The 24,718-nt window shown below is 40.4% G+C and overlaps 1 protein-coding gene across 1 annotated transcript; it reads left to right on the top strand.

The window, feature by feature from the left end:
• The first annotated feature begins 966 nt into the window (after positions 1–966).
• mpzl1l (myelin protein zero-like 1 like) lies at positions 967–22,627 on the top strand. Its single transcript, XM_020647115.3, has 6 exons — positions 967–1,108; positions 6,466–6,647; positions 11,141–11,351; positions 13,170–13,299; positions 16,390–16,495; positions 17,932–22,627. Exons 1-6 carry the CDS (start codon positions 1,036–1,038, stop codon positions 18,025–18,027), a joined length of 798 nt encoding a protein of 265 aa, XP_020502771.1. The 5' UTR covers positions 967–1,035; the 3' UTR covers positions 18,028–22,627.
• The last annotated feature ends 2,091 nt before the right edge of the window (positions 22,628–24,718 follow it).

Below are 24,718 nucleotides of genomic sequence, written 5' to 3'. Positions count from 1 at the left end.
GAATGTGTCATTCAAGTTATCATGTTGGATGACACATCGTCTTTACATCAAGACAAACCGGTCATGTTTCATTGTTTTAGCTCAGCTGTTCTTTGGCTGCTGCAGCTTCAAACTATAAAACATGAACCTCACCCCGACATCATGATAGTGTTGACATAATGCCGTCTTTGTGAATGTTTATCTACAGTCTGTTCTGACTCTGAAGTGGTCAAACGTGAGACAATTCGGAGGTTCCTCACTTTTTCTACTTTGACTTTCTTATATTTCAGAGGACATATGAACATATGAAAAGCATAGAGAATATGATGTTTTCTTTAAATTCAATTATTTTACAGTATTCAACAGTACAGCTGAAACAATTTCTGGTTAAACAAAAAGTTCTTTGGCAGAAAAAAATAAATTGGCAACAACTTTGAGAGCAACTTCTGCCCCTTTGAGGCAATATATATCTAATGGCACCATTCAGTTATTTACATGCTTGTCTTTGACAACCAGTTTAATTGATAATTGTGTCAGACAGCGTCCTAGTATAGAGGGGGCCCGCCTTCCCCACAGGGTTCACGCGCCGCTGACAAAGCAGCAGGAGCAACTTGGTGTTAAGAGTCTTGCCCAAGGACACATCGGACATGTAACAGTAGGAGCTGGGGATCGAACCCTTGACCTTTTGGTTGAGAGCCGACCCAGCCGCCCCCGCATATTCAGACTGTAGAATAATGTTTTTTGGATTGCTTCTACTTTAAACTATTATTTGTTATTATATAGATGTATTTTTTCTCGTGTAGCATGTCCAAAACGTTACTAGTACATTTGTATTTATTAATGTAATTTATATTTTTTACTTAAAGATGTAATAACTTCCAAAACTGTTCACAAACACACTGCAAGTCACAGCTGCAGAGCGCCTGCAGGGGGCAGCAGACGCGCTGATAATTATTCACCGCCACTGCAACTTTCCACGAAGAAGAAAGAGCTCGTACGACAGAGGGTGGAGGAAAAAAAAAAATCAGAGGGACTTCTCCTGTTTACAACAACATAATGGAGCCAAAACGGTCAAACAACATCTGCAAGCGTGCTTTACTGACTGGATTTACGTTATTTATTGTACTAGGTGAGTGTGTGAGCCCGAAGAGGGTGAAATTACCAAATGAAAATGTGTGATTTTGAGCTCATTATTTAAGGTGGGATATCAGGTTAGCCTGTTAGCAGTGTTGTATCGCATCTCATGTACGGGAGACACCTAACTACACCCCTAACCTCTGTTCACTATCCTGCTAATTAAGGTGTCTTTGTTCTCCCTTAAAGGACTAAAGACGACATTAAACACCGCCGAACACATTTATATGAAGGATTTAAACTTCTGCAACAGTTTCCACACCTCGACTCAACTTAAATTATATTTTAAGAAGGGATTCTAAAACTGACCGAAATGTAAATGAGAATCGGTACAGAGCGATGGCTACCGCCCTTGTTAGCATCGTCCTGTTGACGGCTGCTGAGTGGCTCCAGCACGTTAAACACAGATGCTTACACGTCTGATTTGAGATAAAAAAGGTCTTCTGGGTGTGTTTAATGTATGCCGATTTGAAGAGTGTAACACAGTAATGTAGAAAATGTTAGAAAGTTTTCCCTATTAATTAGATACTTTCAGCCACCTTAAAATGCTTTTATTTTAAATAAGGGCGTCGTGAGGGGAGAGTCCCCCTCGGTTACTACGTGTCCTACAGGGTGAACTAACTTAATAAGCGAGTGAGGAATACTTGCACTGATTTACAGGTTAATATATCGTTATTATTAGTTTAAACAAATGAACACAGATGCTTTAAAGTAGTGACAACCCTTCAGATATTTATACAGCACGACTTTACCTTGACTAGCTTAGCATCTGATGTCCCTGTTGGATAGCCTCTCTCTGGCCCACATAGTTAATTTCCCCCCTTCATGTCGTAATGATATTGTATAATATGATATATTGTCTTTCCTTTAGTATGGGCTTAATGATGGCTTCAGTTTTTTAGTGTTATTGTTGCTGATGTCTGGATGTTCAAACAGAACTCAAACACTTATAAAATCACTTCTTTTGCTCAACATAAACTTATACTTAAAGACTCAGATTCTGCAGTAGCAGCTCTGGGATGAGTCCTGCATGACATGGGGATTAAACTGATGCAGCAGATGAATAAAGTTTAGCACTGGATCTTTAATTTCCTATTTAAACTTAGCACACAAAAACAGCACACACTATTCAAAAACATGCTTTCTTAGTTCGGCTAAATACTCCCCTTTAAATTAATGGAAAACATCCTCTTTAAGTTTGCTCTTTTAAATCTCAGACTAATAACTTATGACTGGAGGAAATGTATGACTGACGCTTCCTTCCGCTTCATATTGTGAAATTATCTTCTGCTGACTGACTGCTGCTGTCTAGGCCTCTTTTTTTGTTGTTACGCAGAGTATTCCCTTGACTCAGAATCTCTGTTGCGTTGCCCGAGGCTGAATTTCGTCTAATTGCTGTGTAAAGTGTAGCAGACGGGATGGGGTGCGGGGGGCTTTTTTTTTTTGTGCTCCTGTTTTATTTGCATCAAAAGCTTTTAGATCCTCCTCCTATTGTGGGAGCAGATGTGAAAGTCTCATGTCCGTGTTTGCCAAAGTTGTGGCTGGACTTTTTTCCAAAGGTGTTTACAAATCTTACAAAGGTTACAAAGAAAAACGTTCTAGGCAACGTCGCCCATTCAGAGCTGCACCTGTACAAGTTATTAATCAGTAATTTACAGTTTTAATCTTAAACCTATAAGAGAAGAGAGTTTCTCTGTGTATTTGGCACAGTGTCTGTTCTACCCACTTCTAAACCATTAACACCTGAACGATCAAAAGCAACCATTCTGCACAAAACTAAACACTAGGCCACTGGCACACCCAGTCCCAAAATTTAATAAAGCAGTTTCTTAATCAATCAGCTCCTTTAGTTTATCCGTGATCTGACCTTCATTTGTTCACCCTGCAGTACTGAACACGGTGATATGTTTGCTTTTAGCACAGAGGTAGAACGAGTAAACAGGTATTACCATGACATCCAGTGCTCATAAAAAAACGTGTTAACATTGGGGAAGTGATTTCACTCTGGCAGTCCACATTGACGTGCAATAACAGGCCAACAAGGAAAGAAAAGGAAGTGTTATTGTGTTGAATTCTTCATATAATGAGGGGAATCAAAGAGCTTTACAGAGAAATTAAACAAACAAGAAACACAATTAAAAAGAGCCGGAGTAAACAAGCAACCTTTAACTTTAGCTGTTTTCACATATGCTCCTCACAGCGGGAGACTATCCCTGTCAGACGGGAGGGGGGGCGGGGGGTCGACGGAAACACAACATCAACAAAAAAGCGGAGAACATACTGGAGAACAGAAAATGTAATGCAGCCGTTTATGTACATGCACAGAGATCGTAGCGGTCGCCTGCAGCAGTCACATGATGTAAACACACTCAGGCTTTCTGCGGAAGGAATACGAGGAGGTCTGGCAGGAGAAACTCCAGGAGTGAAAAATCCGACTGTTGGCGTTCACACATACAGCTCCTCCTGGAAATATCAGGAGTTTTTCAGGAGTTTTCTGCAAGTGTGAAAACCCCTATATAGCTCTGAAATCCACCAAAACTTCCGTCATACTACTTTGAGAGTGCATCTTAATAATTCATGTATTTATCTTTTACCGACTGATTCAACCCTTGTTTACACTTTTCTATTGGTTTCTGCCTCACACCAAAACACCACCAGAGAGCTGCTGATTGATCTCTTCATAGATAACTGTATCTGCTGATTGACCATTATGATCATCAGCTGAGTCATAATGTCGTTCTTCAGGCAAATAAAACAAACAACAACCCAGTCTCAGGCGTCCTGTCTGCTTCAAAATGTTCTCATCATAGTCAGCTTTATTTTTTCACTATTTCTGCACAGACAGGAAATCTGACTCCAGCGTTCGTTGCTGTCGATGTCCCAGCTCCAAGAACAATTTACAAAAGATAGAAATAGACACACGGCTAAAAGCACACACAACAAAGCTAAAGAAAATGTTTAAAATAAGCAGAACTACGGCATGTATAGGGTCTAATGTAAACATACAGTTTATGAAAAACAACGTCTGCATAAAGTTCAAGTGTTTCTGTAAATTGTAAAGGAATGTAAAGGATGAGAGGAATAAATATTGGCTGTAGCAGATTGTTCGATGTACACGAGTGTGGATGTGTAGAGTATAAGGATGTTGACATGTCGGTGTACAGATATACTGAGGCCAGGGTCAACGTGTGCGTCATCTGACAGAGCATTGCGTTGGCCGATCTCATAAAATGCACGAGCACACACCTGTGGATTACTTTGTAACAGATTCCGTCTTCTGCTGTTTCTTTATTTATTTTAATTATTTACTCTTTTACTGTTTAGTTTAACCAGTCCACTCTTCTGGGTGAGAGGGTAAAGCTGTGACGAATATCAAAGTTAGACAAAATGTTTAGGCTTCAGTCTCCAGCTTTCTGAAGTTTGAGGAATTTATGACTAATTGTGTTTGTTTTATTCGACTGTTTTCAACAAAATATCATTGTCGAACAATATCAACACATGTTTTGATATCACAGCTTCAAAAACATAAGTCCTGGGCACTGAATGTCAGGTTATTTCTTACAACAACAAAAAAATTACAGGCAAGGCCTTTATACTGTCTAAATTGCACAAATGCATTGACAATGTTTGAGTACCAAAACTTTGTTCAGTTTAGACCGGGTCATCTCATCTCCTTTTTGTAAGAGACATGCACAGAGCACCAAACAAATTCAAACACTTCTTTATTTGCTGATATGTAAATGGACCATTCCTGTTCTCTCTCTCTCTTTAGTCCTTTCAGACGGCTGTTTCAAGGCGCCATATTTATGCGCCTGTGAAGTTTTGCTTTAAATCTGAATGTTTGGGATGCGTAAGGGGGGGATGAAGTTACATCCCCCCCTGTAATGTCTTTGGAGGTAGTTACAGGGGCGAAATGGGATCAGCTGAGCCGTGTGTGTGCGTGTGTGTGCGCGCGCATATCTCTGACAGTGTGTTTATATGGCGCTTCCTGTCAGGCTACTGTAATACCGAAACGCAATGTGAATGTTTCTTTTAGATTTATTTGGGGGCTTTTTGAGCCTTTTTTTGTAGACAGGACAGTGGAGAGAGTCAGAAATCTGGGAGAGAGAGTGGGGAATGACATGCGGGAAAGGAGCCTCAGGTTGGTGGACCACAGCCTCCGTGCATGGGGTGCACACACTAACCACTAGGCCACTGAATCCCCCATGTAATGTGAATTGACAAATTGTATGCCATTGTGGAATTGGTGCGCTTGGTTAAGTTGCTTTTGCAGAAACAGTCTGAAAGGATCTTTATCTCTCCACTGATTTGTGTAAAAAGTCTGATGGACAATCTGTTTTTTAAGCTTCAGTACTGATGATAATGAAAATAACAAAGATTGTATTGTTTTTAACGATTGAAGCATCAAACACTTAATTTATGAATCCTTTGACTTTTGGTCAGTTTGTTGTCGTTGTGTATGTTCTACTTAAAGTAAAAAACTGAAGTAGAACTCTTCTGTTCATCTTTGATGGTTGTGACCAAAGACAAAACAAAAAAAGTTGCCGCTGTTATTTGTAGATTTGAAGCATCCTGTCTGAAAGGCCTTCAAACGTGAGTCTGTTGCTCATAGTGGACGTCCTGTATAATATTTCATTGTCTCACTGGTACCTGAACAAACAAAACCACTCCAACACAGAACCCCCTGTGTTTACTGTGTCAGTCTGAAGCCCCTCTAATATAGTGAGGCTCTACCTACAGTTATGTTGTATTACTTTACCCCCCCCCCCCCGCCCCACCTCCCACCTCCCCTGCTGAGTTTCCCATCCAGCATTCAAGTTCAACTTAAAGGATCTGCAACTAATGATTATTTCCACCGTTGGTTATCTTCAAATTATTTTCTGGAAAGTTAAAAATGGTCCATGTGTGTTTCTCAAAGCACATATATGAACCTTTGGCCATTTATGCTTTTTAGTAGATAGAAGAGTGGACGAGAGACAGGAAATGTTGGGAGGAGAGAGCGGGCGGGGGCGACGTGCAGCAAAGGGCCGAGGCTGGACTAGAACCCACGGCCGCTGTGCCACACGTGGGGCGCACAACACAGCCTGTTGGCCATCTGGCGCCTCATAATATATAATAGGGAATATGGATTCTCTTAAAATATCACTAGCAGGTAAATCTTTAAAGTATTATAGATGGTTAACAGACGAACAAGCCTGGACGACTTATACATTGATGGTTGCATCTCTACAAATATTCAGTTCCACAAAATAAACGATCATCAGACAGAAACCATTGAGCCCAAACGTTGTGACCGCCCTCCTTCAGCTGTACACAGACTTAACGATATTCCCTCTTCTCTTTTATTGACAGTCACAAAGTCAACACAAGCGATCGACATCTACGCCGACTCGGAGGTGATCCTGCAGAACGGCACGGCGGGAACCCTTCGATGCACCTTCAAGTCAAGTGAAGTCGTCAGCCACACCACCGTCGTGACCTGGAGCTTCCAGTCCAGTCAGCTCGACAATAAGTTCTCCAAAGCTGCGCACACGGTGAGTCCTCTCGGGGTCGTATATATCCGCTCTGGGAGAGATTCCCCCCCCCCCCCCCAGCTCCAGGATGATTTCCTGTGATTGTTTTTTTTTATCTGTTCTGTCACATGAAGAAAGGTTTCAGCTGCTCCTCTTTGTGATGGTTTTAATGTAGAGAGGTAGTATCACAGTGCCAGGCGTTTATTTATACTGTACTTAAGATTTATCATGTTAATAATAATGACATGCTGGTAATGAAACATACTGAAAATATACTGATGCCTCAATATGACCTAAAAATATCACCGAGACTATCATGGTGTTTTCACACTCGCATAAAACCCAGTGTTTGTCACCAGTGCCGTAGTGAATTTGGTTTGTGAAGTGGCTTTGTAGACAGGGGTCGACAAAATCAACACAGCCCCCCAGGAGCTTTAATGTATGTCGAACATTTAAAGGTCACATATTATTAAAAATACACTTTATCAAGGAGGTAGCCCCTCCCCCAGGTGGGTGACACTCCCACAGCTAGGTGTTTGTTCTGCCCTCTGAGTCTGCCTTTTCACCGTAAACAATAGGACATGGAGAGAGAAAGCACCGAGTACACCTGAGCCCTTCCAGAGAGGGGGCGTGGTCAGACACAGCTCATTTACATATTTAAAGGTACAGACACAGAAACAGCCTGTTCTGAGCAGGGCTGAAATAGAGGGGTTTATAGACATGATCAAATACAGGATCAGAGTGGATTTAGAACAAGAAACTTCACACATGTTTTGAGGAGCTCTGAGACTTATTTAGACTGAAGAAGAGGAGGAGAATGTGTGACCTTTCAAAACAAGAGTTTCCAAAGTGAATCATGAAACTTAGAAGTGAACATAAAGAAAGAAAACAACATGGCCAGCCACAGCAAGTCAAAACAAAGATGCACTCAATATGACATCAGACTAATGGACGAAAGATAATAAACACATCAAGATAAAATAAATATAAAGATGAAAACTAAACAGATTTATGTATTTTATTTTGTTTATAAACCAAATACACTTGTAGGTAGTAAAAGCTTCATTGTAAAGCCTCGTTTTTATTTTCATTAGTTAACAAACACATTTTTAATAACATCCTACTTTAAATCTTCTCGTTTGTTTACTAAAACAACATCGGCACCTGTTTTCAGTTTAGTTTCCAGACGTCCTCCTGCTTCACTCTCTTGTCACTTTCAGCTCTGTTTGTATTTGATCGTCTGTGTATCTTGTGTCTCTATCATGCTCGAGCGTCACAGTTTAATCTCTCAGTTTGTTTTTGTATCGCTGTGTTTCGTCTTCTTGTTGCCCAAATACAACACGCGCTTAAAAATAGAGCTGAAGACGTGTTTGTACAGCAAGTCGAAGGATTTGATTCACAAAGCAGAAGAATACCACAGAAGTCATTTTCAGACAGTAGAGATTTACTGTAAAGTGATAAAACTGTCTCAGTCAGCGCCAAGGAAATTAATGAATTACACACATCACTGTTTTTCTTTCTTTGACACTAAATCTGACAGCAGGACATGTTCAATATTTAAGATGTCAGTAGGAGAAGGTGCTTTGGAAGATTAATGTCTAACTTCCCAAAGTCGTATTTTTGCGTTTGTATTTTAATCAGAGAAAAATGTAAATAGAGCAGAGTACGAGTGTTGAATAGAGGAAGTTTGTGGTGCAGGATTAGAGATCATGTCCCATCCACAGCACCCGCTCCTCTTTGTGTACGCATCATTGCAGGCTGGGCGGGGGCCTACCTGTCTGCTCTGATATCCTGTAAACATAACGACATGGCCGTCGGGTTTTTAAATTGCAGAGTATTCATGCCAGAGCAGAAACATGCAACCAACATTTTAAGTCTGTCCACATTAAAGCCTCGTTTCAACTTGTATAGTCGGCTGAATAAAGTGATTATGTCAAAGGAGAAATCAGTAAGCTATCTTCTTATTGAAATGATAAAGGTATCTTACTCTCTGATCATTAAGGAAACATGCTATGTTGAAGTGCTGGCTTCTCTCACAACAATGCAGCAGCCAGTATGTCCTCCTTCTAACTTTAGATTCTGCTCCTGAATGCTCTGGATTTGTTTGGACCAGAGAAGGTAGGCGCTTTTAGGGCGACCCCCCCCCCCACACACACACACACACACACACACACAGCCGTTTTGGACGCCCCTCGGTTTGCCAGGTATGAGAGCAGTGTTGCTGCGATGGAAGCGGTCAAGAGAAGTGGTTCAGATAGAAGTGATTGTACCCGACCTAAAAAGCCTCTGCATGTTTCTAATAAGCTCCACGAGCAGAAACGTGCTCAAACTAGGATCAATATTGGAGATGCTTTTGAAAAATGGAGAGAGGTTAGAACACAGAAAGGTATGCCAGTATGTAACGGAGAATATACAGTCAGAACCTTGTCCATGACATATTTGTCAAGACTCGTTTGATACTGTCAATGCATCCAGTTATATGTAGCATTGACATAACGGTAAAAGCTGTCATCATGGGGTCAGAATCTGTTGCTTCATCTGCCATCTTGGATTAGAGTCATCGTTTTTATGTCACGTCGCTCCTCCTGAGACCCCTCCCCTCCGACAGTCAAAACGTCACCCTCTGAGGGTCTTGTGTGTGAAAGAGGAACTCAGGCAGATTTTAGGAGCAAGCTGTGCAGAAGTGTTCTAGGAAATAACAGAAGTGCATGTGTGAAAACCGCTCAAAATATCCTGAATAATCAGTTTCACTCTTTGTATCATTCCTGTCACTGTAACGTGAATAAGATAAGGAAGGTTATCCTCGGACTGCAGGAAGCAACCTATCATAACACAACTTGTCCTTCCTTTAAAAGCTCCGTTTACAAAGCTGACACTGCTAAATGTGACACAGCCATGATTCCACACACAGAAAAAAAAAAAACTCTGGCGTTTGTCCCCCGTGTGTGTGAGCCAGAGCCAGATTAGTGCTAAGGAGACTTCAAGCAAACGTTGTTATTTTTAACCATGGCGCCCTCAGTGATGGCAGGCGTGTGAAAGAAGTGTTTAAAAAAGACAGAAGAAATCCTGATCCTTAGAGAGAATGATTCACGCTCGTTTTATGGTCGTATCCTCGCTGAATTGTCTTGATTACGCACTGTTTTGTTGTCCCACAATGACTGATGTTCTGGTTATTGTCAATGTGAACAGGACTTGTGGGAATAAGGCGTCAAACGTTTGAGGAAAAGATGAGTTCCAACTGGCCTTGATGATTCAGTGTTGCTCATAAAGGGTTGAACGCTCTGCTATCAGTTTGGCGTTTGAAGCTATTTAGACAAACAGGTGTAACAAACACAATGCTTCAGTTTCAGGGATCTGGTATTCTTTGTGCACACTCTAAACAACACTTTTTGTTATTGTAGTGTCCTGTGGTTTTTTTTATTTTTTTTTTTATTGTGTTTATGTTGTCAACTTTTGTTCTTTTGAAATGTGCTCTCTAAAAAGATTTGAATGCATTGGTTACAAAGTAATGAACAATATGTCATTCATTTACTCGTGAGCTGAGTCAAATTTTACATTTAAAAAGACATTTTTAAGATTTATTTTGGGGCTTTTTATGTTAAGGCCAGACCGATATGGGATTTTTTGGGCAGATATCTATATCGTTCTTTCAGTAAAGCTGGTGACAATTCAAAATGTCTGCTATTAAAAATACAGATGATCTTTTACTAGAACCTGTTTTTAACTAAAATGAGAATCAGCAATGCAGCAGCCACCGCATGACAGTCCATAAACTTTAACAACCCAAGGCCACTACCTGGAAATGAAGGCTGCTAAAAACACTGCATAAAGCAGGTTTATGTAAAAAAAAAAACCAGGTCGCCCACAGAGACCCAGTACATCAGGAGGGGCTAAAAGCTGCTGCTCATCTTGATGTGTTTATCTTGTTTCTAGGTCAGGATTCCTCCAGTGTTCATCCTGAACTAGGTTTGTACCCGGAGCAGAGTTATCTGCAGAGTCCTGCTGCATCTCTCAAAAATGAACAGACCGTGTGATTAAAGTCAGTGAAAGCCCTGACTGAAGTCGTTTCATGTTGATAATCTGTCTCTCTCTCTGAGGCTGTTTTCAGGAACTGTGAGGTAACTTTTGCACAGCTGGTTTCTGAAATCTGGAAAGTAGTGTGCAGTTTTTGTTTTAAAGCAGCACCGTTGTTGCTTGTGGAAAACTCATAAATGTGACTTACAGCTTGATCAAATGAAGGTATAGGTGGGATTTTCATTATGGTGGCTTCCAATGACGGCTCATGACTTCTCTGCTGAACCAATACCCCATTGGTTCAGCAGAGAAGTCATAAGCTTTTTACACTCAAATATTTTCTTTTCTTTTCTGAAACCTTGCTTATTGATTCAGCCGATTCAAATATTTATTGGCCAAATGGCGATTGAACGATTGAATTGCCACAGTGATTGAACTCTGCTTTGGTTTCGGTCTCTGTTTTATAATTTTAACCTGATTTTCCTCCTCTTTTTTTGTAGATTTTCTACTTGTCAAATGGTAAAGAATACCCAGGTCTAGCAGAGTTCAAAGACAGGGTGCAGTTTATCGGAGACATAAATAAGAGGGACGTCTCGATACAGCTGAGTCCGGCTCAGTTCAGCGACAACGGCACCTTCTTCTGCGACGTGAAGAACCCACCTGACGTGATGGGAACACCTGCTCGAATGGAGCTCAGGGTCGTCCTGAAAGGTGATTAAAATGACCATTCAAATGTTTTTTATTGTTAAGGTGTTCCTGTGAAAAGTCAGTCAGAGCCTCAGGCAGAGATTCTCGGATTACACAAGAGCCTCTTGAATATGTAACTCCGACCTTGGCCAGACACTTGTGAGTTGTGTTCACCCACACACTGACTCTCTACACACACACACACACACACACACACACACACACACACACACACACACACACACACACACACACACACACACACAGATTAAACGGTGTGGGAAAATGCTGCAGTCTTAGCTTGCAGTATGAATCTGCCTCGTCTCCAGGCAAGAAGATGTTTAAACCCACTCATGGAGGTTTCTTACTCTCAGGATTTAAAGTTTGGTTACCTATGATCACATACATTTGACCAGCTGCTCTGGACACAGCTAGTGGGAGGCATCGCCTACAACAAATTAAAACCTGGATTAAAGAATTGTTTACCTTAAGTACCTGCTGCAACAACCTCTATACCTAAAGTACACAGGATAACATATAAACCCTCTTTACATCTCAGTTTAAACCCAGATCATTAAGTACTTAAAATGAAACCAACTTTCTCCTACAGCGGAATATCAAATGATGAGCAAAGAAAGAAAGCACAAGTGCAGACGTATCTCAGGAAAAAGGTCGGTTATTTCATATCAACAGTCTTTTATTTTGGGCTGGGAGAGTTAATGCCATGCTGTGAACTGCACACACATGGCATGATGATTATTCATTCATCAGGACAGTAAAAGCAGTTGTTTAGTTTGGTTACCGTGGTGTCGCTGGCGTGCTTGTTCCCATGAGATGCCGTCAAACCGGTTGCAAAGATTTGTCTGATCAGCACTTCTATGTTTCCTCTTGTCCTCCTGTTCCTGCCCGTCGTAGAAAACATTCTCACAGACTGCGAGATTCTGATGCACGTCATCGGAATCAGAATCATCGGCTTTAGTGTCTGTAATACATGTGCTGTCAGTCACACCTTTAAGGAAGCATGACGCTGTTCTTCTGTTAATAATGGATTTATTTTCATCTTCAGTGTAAATGGTAAATGGATTTGAGGTTGTATACATTTTTCTAGTCTTCTGACTACTCAAAGAGCTTTTAACACCGCAGGTCACACCTACACGTGCACACACTGAAATTCCCCATGATCCCAGTTTAAACGAGGTTAAGTTCATCAAATAGTCCCTCAGTGTCCTGGCTCTGTGAGGTCTGAATATCTGACCTGTAAAAGGTGATCCAGCAGCTGCTTTCTTGTTTTTGTTTTCAGATCCTTGAAGCCCACATGTGCATGTGACGGCTTGTTATCTTTTGGCTCTGTAGAATTTGCCCCACCCTCACAGTGGACCGTTTTTCTCATTCTATGTAGGCACTAGTGCAGTACCAGGATACAAGAATTTACCATGACAGGTTGTTTCAACTCTGGCTGAAGTATTTTAGATCTTGCTGAAGTATATTTCCTCAACACAGTCTTTTTGTCAAAGCTTGATGGAGAGGGATCAGTGAGTCCGGACTGTGACATCAAACTTCATAACCACGTTCTTCTAAAGTTACACAACAACATGTTGAGACAGGCTGAGAACAACCACTGAATGTGCTGGGATCTGTCACTAATTCTATTTATCTGTAAACCACATCAGTATGTATGTAAAACATAATTTACAAAGGCTGAAATAAATGTTCATAAAGATGGTTAAAAGCTAATTTAATGATGGTCACCAGATGGTTATAAAAAGATTAGAAAAATTCATACATGATATTTTAAAACTAAACTTTGTGTGTTGTTTCTGTTTTCTTTTTAAATCTTTGCAGAATCTCTTCCTGCCAGCAACACAGCCATTATAGTCGGAGCAGTTTGTGGTGCTTTATTTCTGCTCGTCCTCGTCGCTGTAGCTGCTTGTATCGTGATGAGGGTGCTTCACAGCCGTCATGAATATGAAGGGTGAGTTCACTGTCCTTCCTGTTTCAACATATATTAAATTAGAGACTTTCACAACACCACCTAGCGTTCTGAGCTCCAGTGTCTGTTTTAAATGAGGAGAGAGCGTTCGCAGCAGAAAGCGGCCGCCTGGAGAAAAAGCGCAGCTCCGCCTTTTTATTGAGCCCCTCTGAGTCTTTTCCAAATGTATAATAATAATAACTTTATTTATATAGCACCTTTTTAAAAAGACAGGTTTACAAAGTGCTTTAACAAACAACAAGAACAAACTAAACCAAACACAGAAGAACATAAACAACAGCAAGAACATAAGAAATGTAAAATACTAAAAATTATTAAATACAATTCAACAGAAAAGAACCCAAAGTGCACGATACCCAACAGACATATAACCCGATACTCCCTGTAGTTTACCGCCTACAGATCGTGTCTTGTACCCACATCCTCTTTGCTCCATGTCTGATCGAGAAATAAACGATCTAAAATTTAAAAAAAATTGTGTAAAAAGTAACGGAGCAGTGTTGATCATACAGCGGCCTGTCATAGAGACAGGACGGGCGTGCAGCACTTTTCTTCTCAGCGCACAAACACTTCATATAAGTGCTCCTGAGTGCACAGCCAGCACTTTTCTGCTCGAAAAAATGCTAGGTGGACACGAGGCCTTACAAACAAAAGTCCTTCATGTACAGAAGTTATGATTATTGCTCAATACTTTATCAGTCTGTCTTTCTCGACCACTCCTGCGCTACGAGCATTCAAGCTTTTGTTTTCAGGCCACTCTTGACTTCCTCTTCATACCTGCAGAAGCCACAGATCACAGATCATGTCTTCTTTAGTCGGAGCATTTTAATAATTGCAGACCCCTGCTTTAATTACTAGATCACATTAAATTGGAAACAAAAAGTCTGTAAAATACAAAAAAGAAGGAAGCAGAGGTCTGTATACAGGAGTCAAAGAGATAAAGCTAGGTAACACTCAATATGTCTGACACACACACACACACACACACACACACACACACACACACACACACACACACACACACACACCAAACTATATTTGATCCTGATAAGATAAAGGTGTTTGCACGGTGAGTGTCAGAGGTGGATTTTATGCATCATGTGATGATCTGGTTTCCTGAATCTTTGTGTTTTTATTTCCAGTAACATTTTTACTCCTTGGGAGATTGAATCATCCGACTGTAACACCTCGCTAACCCTTTCTCTGTGCATGGGAGCCGGGTTTACTCTCTCTGTGTTTATCTGTGTGGACGTGACGGGCTGATTTTGTTACTAATTATTAATATATTTGTTCAAGAAATCATCCGAAAGTAGACATAGTCTGACTTTGAATGTGGGAGGTAGTTTGTCGGCCTCGCATGCTACGGCCACGCTGCCTTCTCTGTACCTCTGAACTCAGTGAGATAACCTCGTACTGACCCGTGGAGATGACAGATGTTGACAGATGTTGACAGATGTTGGGCTGTTGGATGGTTTGAGTGTCAGCGGTCTTTGGGGTTTCTGTTTGCACCGGTGCCAGTCACTCTTCTCCATCACTGTTTGTTAACTCGACTAATTTCACAACTCTTTCTATTAACGTCTCTGATTGGCTTGTCGTCAGCATGTTGTCCAGTCATTGTTCTTCATCTTTTGTCTCTAACAATCAAAACTAACCACTGTCTCCCTCATCAGCAGTTTTCTATGACACGTTTACGTGGAATGTTTATAATGTACGATCACCTTCATATTTAAAGTCTCATTATAAATCACAGGTTTAATGCCTCTCTTACTCTTACCTGTAATAAAATGTCTTTACTAGAGGTGCACTGATGACCTGTTGATATGTTTTTATCTTCACAATACGCATTTACCAAAGTACAAATCAACAATAAGGCAGTGACGAACAATACATTTTAAAACATTGAATTGATTCCTTTTCCTACCTATAAACATAAATCTTCATAAAATAGAGACACCAATAACGCCATCGTTCACATGGTCAAGTCTTTTTCAGTTCGACCAACAACCAGAAAATATATTGTGATTAAGCTCAGTCCATTTCTGGTGTAAAGTCTGCAGATATTTGTTATACGCTGACTGTCAGTTTGATTAAATACTTTTGTTTATCTAAATGTGGATTAAATTTGTCTCTGAACCACCGTTCAGTGTATAAGACACTCTTTATCAGAAGGTTAGCTTCGTCCTGTAAACCAGAATAAAATACTGAAGCATGTGCCGTCATAACCGTGAGAGCAGCGCTTACATCACACACTGTGCACAACATGACGCTATTTAAAATCGTCGATGATGCTTTTCAAAATAGTTGTAATACAAAGCATGAAACCGAACAGTTGATGGCTCTTGCTAATTTTCGTGTATTATCCCGCATAGGTCCCTTTAAATGTACAGTGTAATTAAATCTACAGCATTCAGCCTCATAAAATAAAACAACCACAAACTACTTGTTGCAGCTCCAGATTTTGAGTTGTTTTCTGATAATAATTTCACTTCTGTGGTCATTTTAAGGTAATAAGTTTCATATAAAATGTGAGGCAATAAATACAAGTAAGATGTGAAAGTTATAAAACTGCTTTAAAATGATGCTAGTCCATCACATCAACAAAAAACAAGAGTTAGTGCTGTAAAACTGTGACTGCCTTAAAAGTAACTAGACACTTCTATTTACTGCAGATAGTCAGGGAGTTAAAGGTAAATAAGTAACGCTATTCTCATCATAGGTGACATCTTTTGAGACCATATCATTGTTTTCCTTCCTCCATACCATCTGAACTTAGAGCCCGTTTATATTACTTTGTTATTTAGCAGAAACAGAACTCTGAAGCTGCACCAGCTCTGATCTGTTATCTCTTAAAATCCCTTCAGTGCACCTCTGGTCTCCTCCCAGTAGCTCTCCCTGCTTTAGTATCTCTGCAAACCACTGGGAGCCTTCATGCCCTTTGTTTGCATTTGTGTTTCATGTGCTCATCTCTCATTGTTTAATTTTTTTGTCTTGTCCATTATTCGTTGTCTGTCTCCATTTGACTGTGCACCAATGGTTGCTCCCCACCGTGGCAAAATGGTAACCCTAAAATAGATGCACGTCCTTGGAAAGCGTGAGCTCTCAGGCTCCGCAGCAACGAAAGAAGGTGGAGTCCAGCCTGGAGGGCTCCAGGTGTACCAGTCCCTCGGGTCCACTACAGGTAGGAGCTGGGGGACAGAAAGAATCCATCGGCTGCTACCTTTTCTCAGGGACAGTGTGACATTATATTTGTTTTTTTAAAAACTGGTCTGGAAGGAAAGCACATCAACTCACGTCCACACAAGTCCAACAACAACACTGGGACAGTTTATTTACACTCCATGTGAACTTCTCAAAATAAATGATCACGATGATATTTCTTTTTGATTTAACCAGGAGAGAAACCGGTTCAGATAAAAAATCTCTTTATAAAGAGTGACCTGGCCGAGATCAGCAGCAGCACATGCACACGTAGGACCCTGAATGCAGTGAGTCATCAAAACGACATAAAGTAAACCAACCAAAACTCGTTATCGAATGAGAGTTCCAGGCTTCAACGTGCTTATTTGATTGGCTCTATTGCAGCAGAGTTAGATGTTAAAGTATCACGTTCATATTCAATATGTGAGGCCTTCGACAGCAGCTGATTAGCTTAGCTTAGCATTATAAATTGTAAAGTTTCTTCTCATGTCTAATATGTAAAATGGAACAGAACTGAAAACGTTACCTCTTTTCTCTTTCTGGATATTTGGGTTGTCTTAAAGAAATATATGATGAAAGAGAGAATGTACTACTTCTTGTACTTTAACAGTGATGACTAAATCAAAGCCTTCAGCTTTTCTGCAGGTTTCTTGGTCAAGAATCAACAAACAAAAAGAAATAACCCTACTTACTTTTTCATATATAGCCTTTTTTTTGTAAGTTATATTTTTGGGCCTTTTGCCTTTATTAGACACGACAGTTTAAGACACAGGAAATGTCGAGAGTAGAGATTGGGGGGGGTGACGTGCAGCAAAGGGTCAGATTCAAACCCATGGGCGCTGCAATGAGGAATATAGTCTCCGTATAGGGGGGGGCATGAAAACTCGGAGGCAATAAAGTCATTACAGCATCAGTTTGGTTTTTTTGCATTGAAAATAAAATTCAGTTTGAATGAAAGGTAAAAAAAAAAAAGATTTACTAATTTATTAATCTAGTCCTCATCACTAACTCTAAACAAACTGAGTTCTGACGTGGACATGTTCAGCTTTGTTAACGAGATATTAAGAAGAACAGATGAGAAAAACTTTTATTGCTCGACGACTTTGAAAGCGAGTTTGGCCTTGTCAATTGTGCCGTTCATTTGCCAACCGGAGTTAACCTTTTGATGAAAGCAATTTAATTTAAAATCAAGAAAATCTATCATTCAGGGATTCAAATGAAAAAAAAAAAAAACTCTTTTTATGCTCTCGATGATTGTTCAACACTCAAGCAAAGATTATGATTTGAAATAAAAAATATGTTGAAAATTACTGCAGAAGACAAAGTTCTTTTTTGCTTCTTTTGTTCATTTAATCTGGATACTCTTCTTTTGTCTTGTTCTGACTCATTTTCTGCCTTTTCTGGTTTACATTTCAGGGCCCGGTGATATACGCCCAGTTGGATCACTCAGGCAGCAAAAACTCGTTCCATAAGATGGAGCCTGTGGTCTACGCTGACATCCGTAAAAACTGAAGAGGGACCGGGGACCAAAAAGAAAAATATACAAAACCACAGTAAAGTATCAGACCTCTCTATCAGCTGCTCTTGGGAAGGGGTGGGCATATCTCAACAGGGACAGAAAATCGGTGCAGTCTCCATCTTATTTTGAAATTCTTTTGTCCTCTGAAAGCATGTTACTGTTATATGAAAAAAAAAAGTGACGTCTCCATGTGCTTTATTGTTACGACTAAAAAAAAGAGCAAAGAAACACTCCAGTGGACTGTACAGTACTCCATCACATCAGCCTTGAAATCTTTCTCTGACAAGCAAATAAAAAAAATGCCTTCATAGAAATCATTCCACATGTTAAAATACTTCTTTAAACTTTTTTTATTTTGTGCCTGAAAGAACTTCACACGGCTGTTGCACCGGCTCTAAATGATTCAACTATTTTCTGCTTCATGTTTAACTTTGTAGGACACTAAACTTTGTTTCAACACTACTTAAGACGTCTCTAAATAGCGATGGGAAACTAAACTGAGTATAAGAAGTGGACGTAGTCTCTGGGTCTGACAAGTTGAAATACAGCCATCACAGAAAAAAAAGCCAATAAAAGACGTGCCTTATACCTGCGTTTTCTCAATCAGGCAGCAGGGGGCGACTCCACTGGTTGCAAAATAAGTCATATTAGATGTCGACAAGAAAATGACTTTGTCTTGTTTGATTTTTTACTCGAATCATTTTCCTGATAAGTCTATTTTTTTAATCACTACTTTCAAGTCGTCTGTCATTTCGTCGGTTATTCTCCCGTTTAGAGAAAAATAAACGATCCAGTTAAATGTTCTTTAGGGTTTGGCTACCTTTTGATGTACAAGTCACTGCTCCTGTGGTCTTAAAGTCACTCAGAGTTGTTGACTTTTGTGTTTGATGCTTGTTTTTTGTGCATCCTAATCGATGTCAAAGTTACTGAAGTATGGATAATTGGTGCTAACAAAGCTAGAGCTAGCATTAGCTTTATGAATGCGCGTCTGCTAACCCCTTATCCAGATTTAATAACGTATTGCTTCACAAACCAAAACGGACGACTTTAAAAATAATGAACTTATCGTTAGTCCTCTAACCAACAGTGATGTCACGATGGCTACGTTCACTTCTTCTACTCAGTCTATGGACTGAATGAGATATTTTATCGCCAGCATGCAAACCAGCTAACATTGAGTTTCAGCTTTGTGGAAGCACGCACACAGCGCTGCGCTCCCCTGCTGGTTCAGCTTAAACAGTCTCGCCTCTGTTACTACCACCAAAGACACTACAGAGGGGGGGATTACTTTGCCCCCCCCCATTACACATAAACATCACGGCTTGAAACATCGGTCTGAAAAGTGCTTATGGCTGATTGACAGACGGGTCAATAACCTGAATGTCAGTGATTCTTTCATTTAAGTTTCTCTCTGAATCCTGAGTTTCAAACATTTAACAAAGCAGCGTCTGTTCTGTGTTTAATTAACCTGAACAGAGTGAACGTTTAAGTTTAACTTATCCTAACTCTTTGTTGTAATAAATTTCACATCTTAAACGACATTCCTTCTAAGCTATGCTTGAATTTACACCTCACCGGTGCAGCAGCCTGCTGGAGCCTCGGTTCATCTCGCTGTCGGGCGCTTCCACAGTGATCTTGTTTTGTCGGGGCGTGTAGTTAGATTTTACATCGCCTTCAGTAACTTTGCATGCAGCTATGATGACATCTACAAACTACAGTTGGTACTCCTCAACTAGACTGACATCGTATTTACTGTGAATGCTTCAGTTTTCTGTAGACTCCTGGCATGTTGTCGTGGTACCTTTTTATAAAGAAAAACCAACTCCCGTTTGATTTTCACCTCAGTGGAACGCCATCTTTAAACTTTCTTTACTCTGAATTGCCATTTTCATTTTAAAAAGAAGTGCATAAACACAAAAAGAGCAATGCAGCCTCTGTGCATCTTTCTGTTCTGCAAAGTGCAAGACGTTAACCTGCCTGTTTGTGAGGTGTAAAAATAAAACACACATCCTGCTTGTGGGTACTACCCGGGCAGTTGTTTAAGTTTTGAGTTCTTCTGAAATATGCATGAGCAAACAAAATGTGCAACTGAGGTGAAATCATCTACGAAAACTGGGAGCTGACATTTGTTGTTGGATGGAACAAATGCTAAATACACTGTTTGCATGGAATTTACTAACATAACAATCATTATTACAAACATATCCATCCTTTCTTCCATCTATGTATCATGTAAAACTCTTTTTTTTTTTCTTAAACTAATGGGCCAAATATATTTGAGTTCTTTTCAGAAGCTTTAAAATGCATTCCAAATCCGTCATTTCTGTTGTCTCCAAGCATTTAAAAGTCAAATGTATGTTACGGTTCTGTTTGTCGATGGCTCGCTAACCTATGAGAATGATGTCTGTGTTGAAAAAAAAATGTCTTAAAAAAAGTTCAGCTTCAGCCCGTGATTCACAATGCAGTAAATCTCCACGTTGACCAGTATTTGTATATATTTCCTGCTCGTGTAAGATATAGTGCTGTTTACTGTAACTCATTCCAGTGTGGTGCGGATGTGGTTGTCTTTCCCCAGAAGGAGAGAAGTTTGCTGTAGAGGTCTAGAGAGAGAGAGTTGGTGTTTTTTCTTTATGTTTTTCTCTTTTTTCAGTCTGAATTATTTCTCGCGTCACGCTTAAGCGTACAGTGTGCAGCGCCTGCAGGTGGTGTTGAGCCGGTCCTCTCAGATGACTTAAATTCAACTTTGTTTTGGTTAATTATGTACGCAAAATCAAATTTATTCTGAAGATTCATTGCTTAAGTGGCTACAGCTACCATGACCATGATGTGAAACTTGCATAAATAATTTATTTATCCACTTGGGGGCAGCAGACCAGAATCAGCTTTGTTGGCCATTTATTCTCAAATACACAAAATAAATTTGACTACGGTGACCAAGCTGTGTACATGACTTTGACATTTTAAGTTTAAATGGTGAATAAGAGATAATCAAATCTTTAAATGTGTTTGGAATCATGCTTATATTTACCTGATACATTTTAGTTCACTCCCCAGTCCAACAAGTGCAATCGCACTGCAGGAGATGAGTAAGAGAGCGGCTGCAAAGTCTGACGACGATGCAAATAAAAAAACAAATGTAAACAAAACATGAAGCGAATGCATACACGATGCAAAGTCAAACACATGCAGAGAAAATGCTGCACATTCAGACATCTTAAAGGTCGTGATCCTGGCCTGTCCTCAAAGTTGTGTTTGGCCATTTATCTGCTAAATGCTCCACAATGTTCCCGAGCTCGTCTAGATTAAAACAACAATGTTCTCTTTATGCTGTAAAAAACATTTTCAAAGAGGCGAGAGTTAACCATCTGTTTTCACTGTCATTTGTTTTCAAAACAAATAGCCAAGACAGCCACTTTAAACACTCCCAAGGTGAAGGATATTACGTTATGTTCCAAGTTATTTTTTGTTTAAACTTCTGCTAGAGGGAACTAGTACCAGCTGTGTCACTTTAAACTTTGTAACATTTGTACAACACATCCATTAGGATCATTAAAGTCTGAATTTAGAATAAGACTTGACAGCCCAAGTAGACCATCTGAAGTAGTTTGCAGTCTGATCCAGCAGAGGGCGAATATGTTTGAACATTACTGTGTCATATACTTAAAATCGTTCAAAGTGGTTTTATTTTGAAAAGTACGGCCCTAGTCTGTCCCCACAAAGGCTCTGAAGCTTGTTACACACCAGAAAACACAACGAGTGGTTAAAACAAAACAGACATTTAAACAATATCATCTTACACTACACCTCGTTTGAAAATATATCGACATTAAAAACTGAATATTACGCCCAGCCCTCCTCCAATCATTCCTCATGTGTCTATAAACTCCTCGTATGTGATATTCAGGCCATCATCAGAGACCACTGTGGCTGTGACAACACAACGCAGGCGCTGTACTCGACATGTTTCATCTTTTCTCTTCTCCTCTGTTGTTTGTTCTCTTAGTTTGCATGTACCTCCACATAGTCACCAAATCAAACCTGTATGATACTGCCAAAACCTTACTGCTGGTCGCTTCGCTCTGATCGTGACTTGTCGCAGTGTTTAGTGCTGTTGTAGAAATTGTGATGTAAACTATAAATTATGAAAGATTTACAGTTTGAGCGAGCTCACACGCAGCGTTCGATGTCTTAAAAGTGTCGAGTGAACGTTCACTCGGCTCATGGCGAGTCTTAAAGTGCGTGCTTAGTGTTTTTCGATGGTAAATAGTCGTGTGTTTATGAGAATTGTTTGGTATGTTATGTTGTAAAATCTGCACTATGTCTTGCATATCAAAGACAACAAATTCCCTGTGATTTTTTGTTTTTATTTGGGTTCATCTCAGAATGACCTTGGCCTCTGTTTCATGTCTCTAAAACTGGAATGTTGTACATTTAGTGCCTTTTACATTTCATCAGCTAACTTGAACATCTGCTCCAAATAGAAAAGATAAGATTCATTTATTTTCCTTTTATTGTATGTATTTTTTTATACACATAATATCGCCTCTGTATCCACGGTTCAAATTTTATATAAAACTTATTCCTGGCCAACTACATGTGTGTGTTTGTTGTCATTATTCTCACCAAACTGAGAACTTTATGACTGTCTAGTGTTTCTCTGGGATGTCTTTTTTTCTACTAATAAGTCTTTGTTCAGGGTAAAACAAAGACACTACTTGTTTGTATTCTATTTTTAAATATATTAGGTTGACATATTTAATTTTTACCAACATTGACACGCAGATTTTTACCAGAATCATATCGCAGTTTAAAAATCCGCCATCATCACAAAAACAGACCCTCCAGTTTGCATACAAGGCAAAGAGGGGCACAGAGGACGCTGTGGCCTGCCTGCTGCACCTCCTCCTTCAGCACCTAGACTCCCCAGGTCACTTCATCAGAGTCCTCTTCGTGGACTTCAGCAGTGCTTTCAACACCATTCAAAGGCATCTGATGATCAAGAAACTACACCAGCTCAACACCCCCTCTCGCCTGATCCACCTCATTCACAACTTCCTCAGTGACAGGCTGCAAGCTGTGCGAGTGGGCACAACCTCATCACCTGCACTAACCACCAACACCGGAGCACCACAAGGATGTGTACTAAGCCCATTCCTGTACACACTACACCAACGACTGCACCAGCCCGTCACCCACCACCACATACCTCAAATACTCAGACGACACAGCCATCATTGCCATGCACACCGACAACAACTCTGTCCAGGACTACCACAACTCTATCACAAACTTCACTCAGTGGTGTGACAATAACCATCTCCATCTCAATGTCCCTAAGACAAAAGAATTAATAATTAGTCCCCCCTCATCTCAGCACCCTCTTCTCATCAACACTCAAGCAGTGGAAATAGTTAACAGTTTTAAATATCTCGGAGTAACATTAGACAACCTACTCAGTTTTGAACAGCACACCAGTGACATCCAGAAAAAGAGCCATCAAAGACTGTCAGCCATACGCAAACTCAAAGGACTCTATGTTGCCCCCCCATCTCCTCCTGCTGCTCCATCAGAGCATGATCCAGCCCATCTTACTGTACTGCTCCACCCGCTTCTTCAACATGTTATCTGTAAAAAACAAGGCCAAACTCACACGCATCACAACCACAGCTGCTAGAATAATCGGTCTCCCCACACCCAACCTCAACTCAACAACAGGGCCATCCCATGTATTGCAACCTCACACACCCACTGAACACTCACCTCGCCCCACTTCCCTCAGGACGGAGGTACAGAGCACTAAGGTGCAGAAAGGCTCGCCTCGGGAGGAGCCTGATCCCCGCTGTAATAACGGTCCTGAACAAAAGGCCTCGCTGAACAGGCCAGAAATGGGAACTCTTGACTGTTGTCTAACTCTGTTTGTTTGTGTTAGTCTCTGTTTTTTGTGGATAAATGTTCTTTGGTGGGACTCGTCTGTTTGGACAGTAACGGTGCTGTGAAAAAGAATTTCCCCTCGGGGACTATAAAGTCTAAAGACCCTGTTAGATCTGGTATCAAAAAGTGTCCTCTGTGATCGGATATAAGTGCTGCAGGTCAGACTTAAACTATTCTCAACAAGCCACAAATAAAAGTTATTTTATTTGACATCACATATGTGTCAGAAGCTGTCACTTCCTGTTTGCTGCCTTTCATGTTTTACAGCCGTTGTTCCCAGAGTTTTACTGTCAGACATCCTTGCACAGATAACCTTAAATAAAGCTACGGGAGCCCCAAGCGGACATGCATCCATACATTTGATTTACTGTGATACGAGTGATTTCAGCTGTTTTCTCGACCTATTTTCCTTGTTGTCTCCAGATAACAAAGCTGGTTTCTTGTGCTAACGGGATAATATTCTAGTAATTGACAAATTGAAACATATAACTGGTCACTGCGATGGGCTAGCAACACAACATACTGTCTCATTACTACTAGAGAGGGAAGTTAAGCCTCCTATGTTTGATTGGAGCTCCTGTATCTTTGGGGATACGAGAAAACAAGATCCATATCGCAGGAAGACGCAGTAAATAAAATGCATGGATGCATGTCTGCTTAGGGCTTCCATATAAACCACTCAATGAAAAACATGAAGGACAGTGTTTAGTCTGAAATGTGAGGAAGGAGAGGGGGGAAGACACACCGAGGGGC

Source organism: Labrus bergylta, chromosome 14, assembly GCF_963930695.1.
Source record: "Labrus bergylta chromosome 14, fLabBer1.1, whole genome shotgun sequence".
NCBI lineage: Eukaryota > Metazoa > Chordata > Actinopteri > Labriformes > Labridae > Labrus > Labrus bergylta.
The sequence above is the reverse complement of the archived record's forward strand: the minus strand, read 5'-3'. Positions and strand labels throughout refer to the sequence as shown.

Bases quoted from the DNA above. Each gene is read 5' to 3' on its own strand.
- mpzl1l (XM_020647115.3), top strand. From the start codon at position 1,036: ATGGAGCCAAAACGGTCAAACAACATCTGCAAGCGTGCTTTACTGACT. The intron at 11,352-13,169 runs GTGATTAAAATG...AAATCTTTGCAG, and splicing joins GCTCAGGGTCGTCCTGAAAG to AATCTCTTCCTGCCAGCAAC. The intron at 16,496-17,931 runs GTAGGAGCTGGG...TTTACATTTCAG, and splicing joins GTCCCTCGGGTCCACTACAG to GGCCCGGTGATATACGCCCA.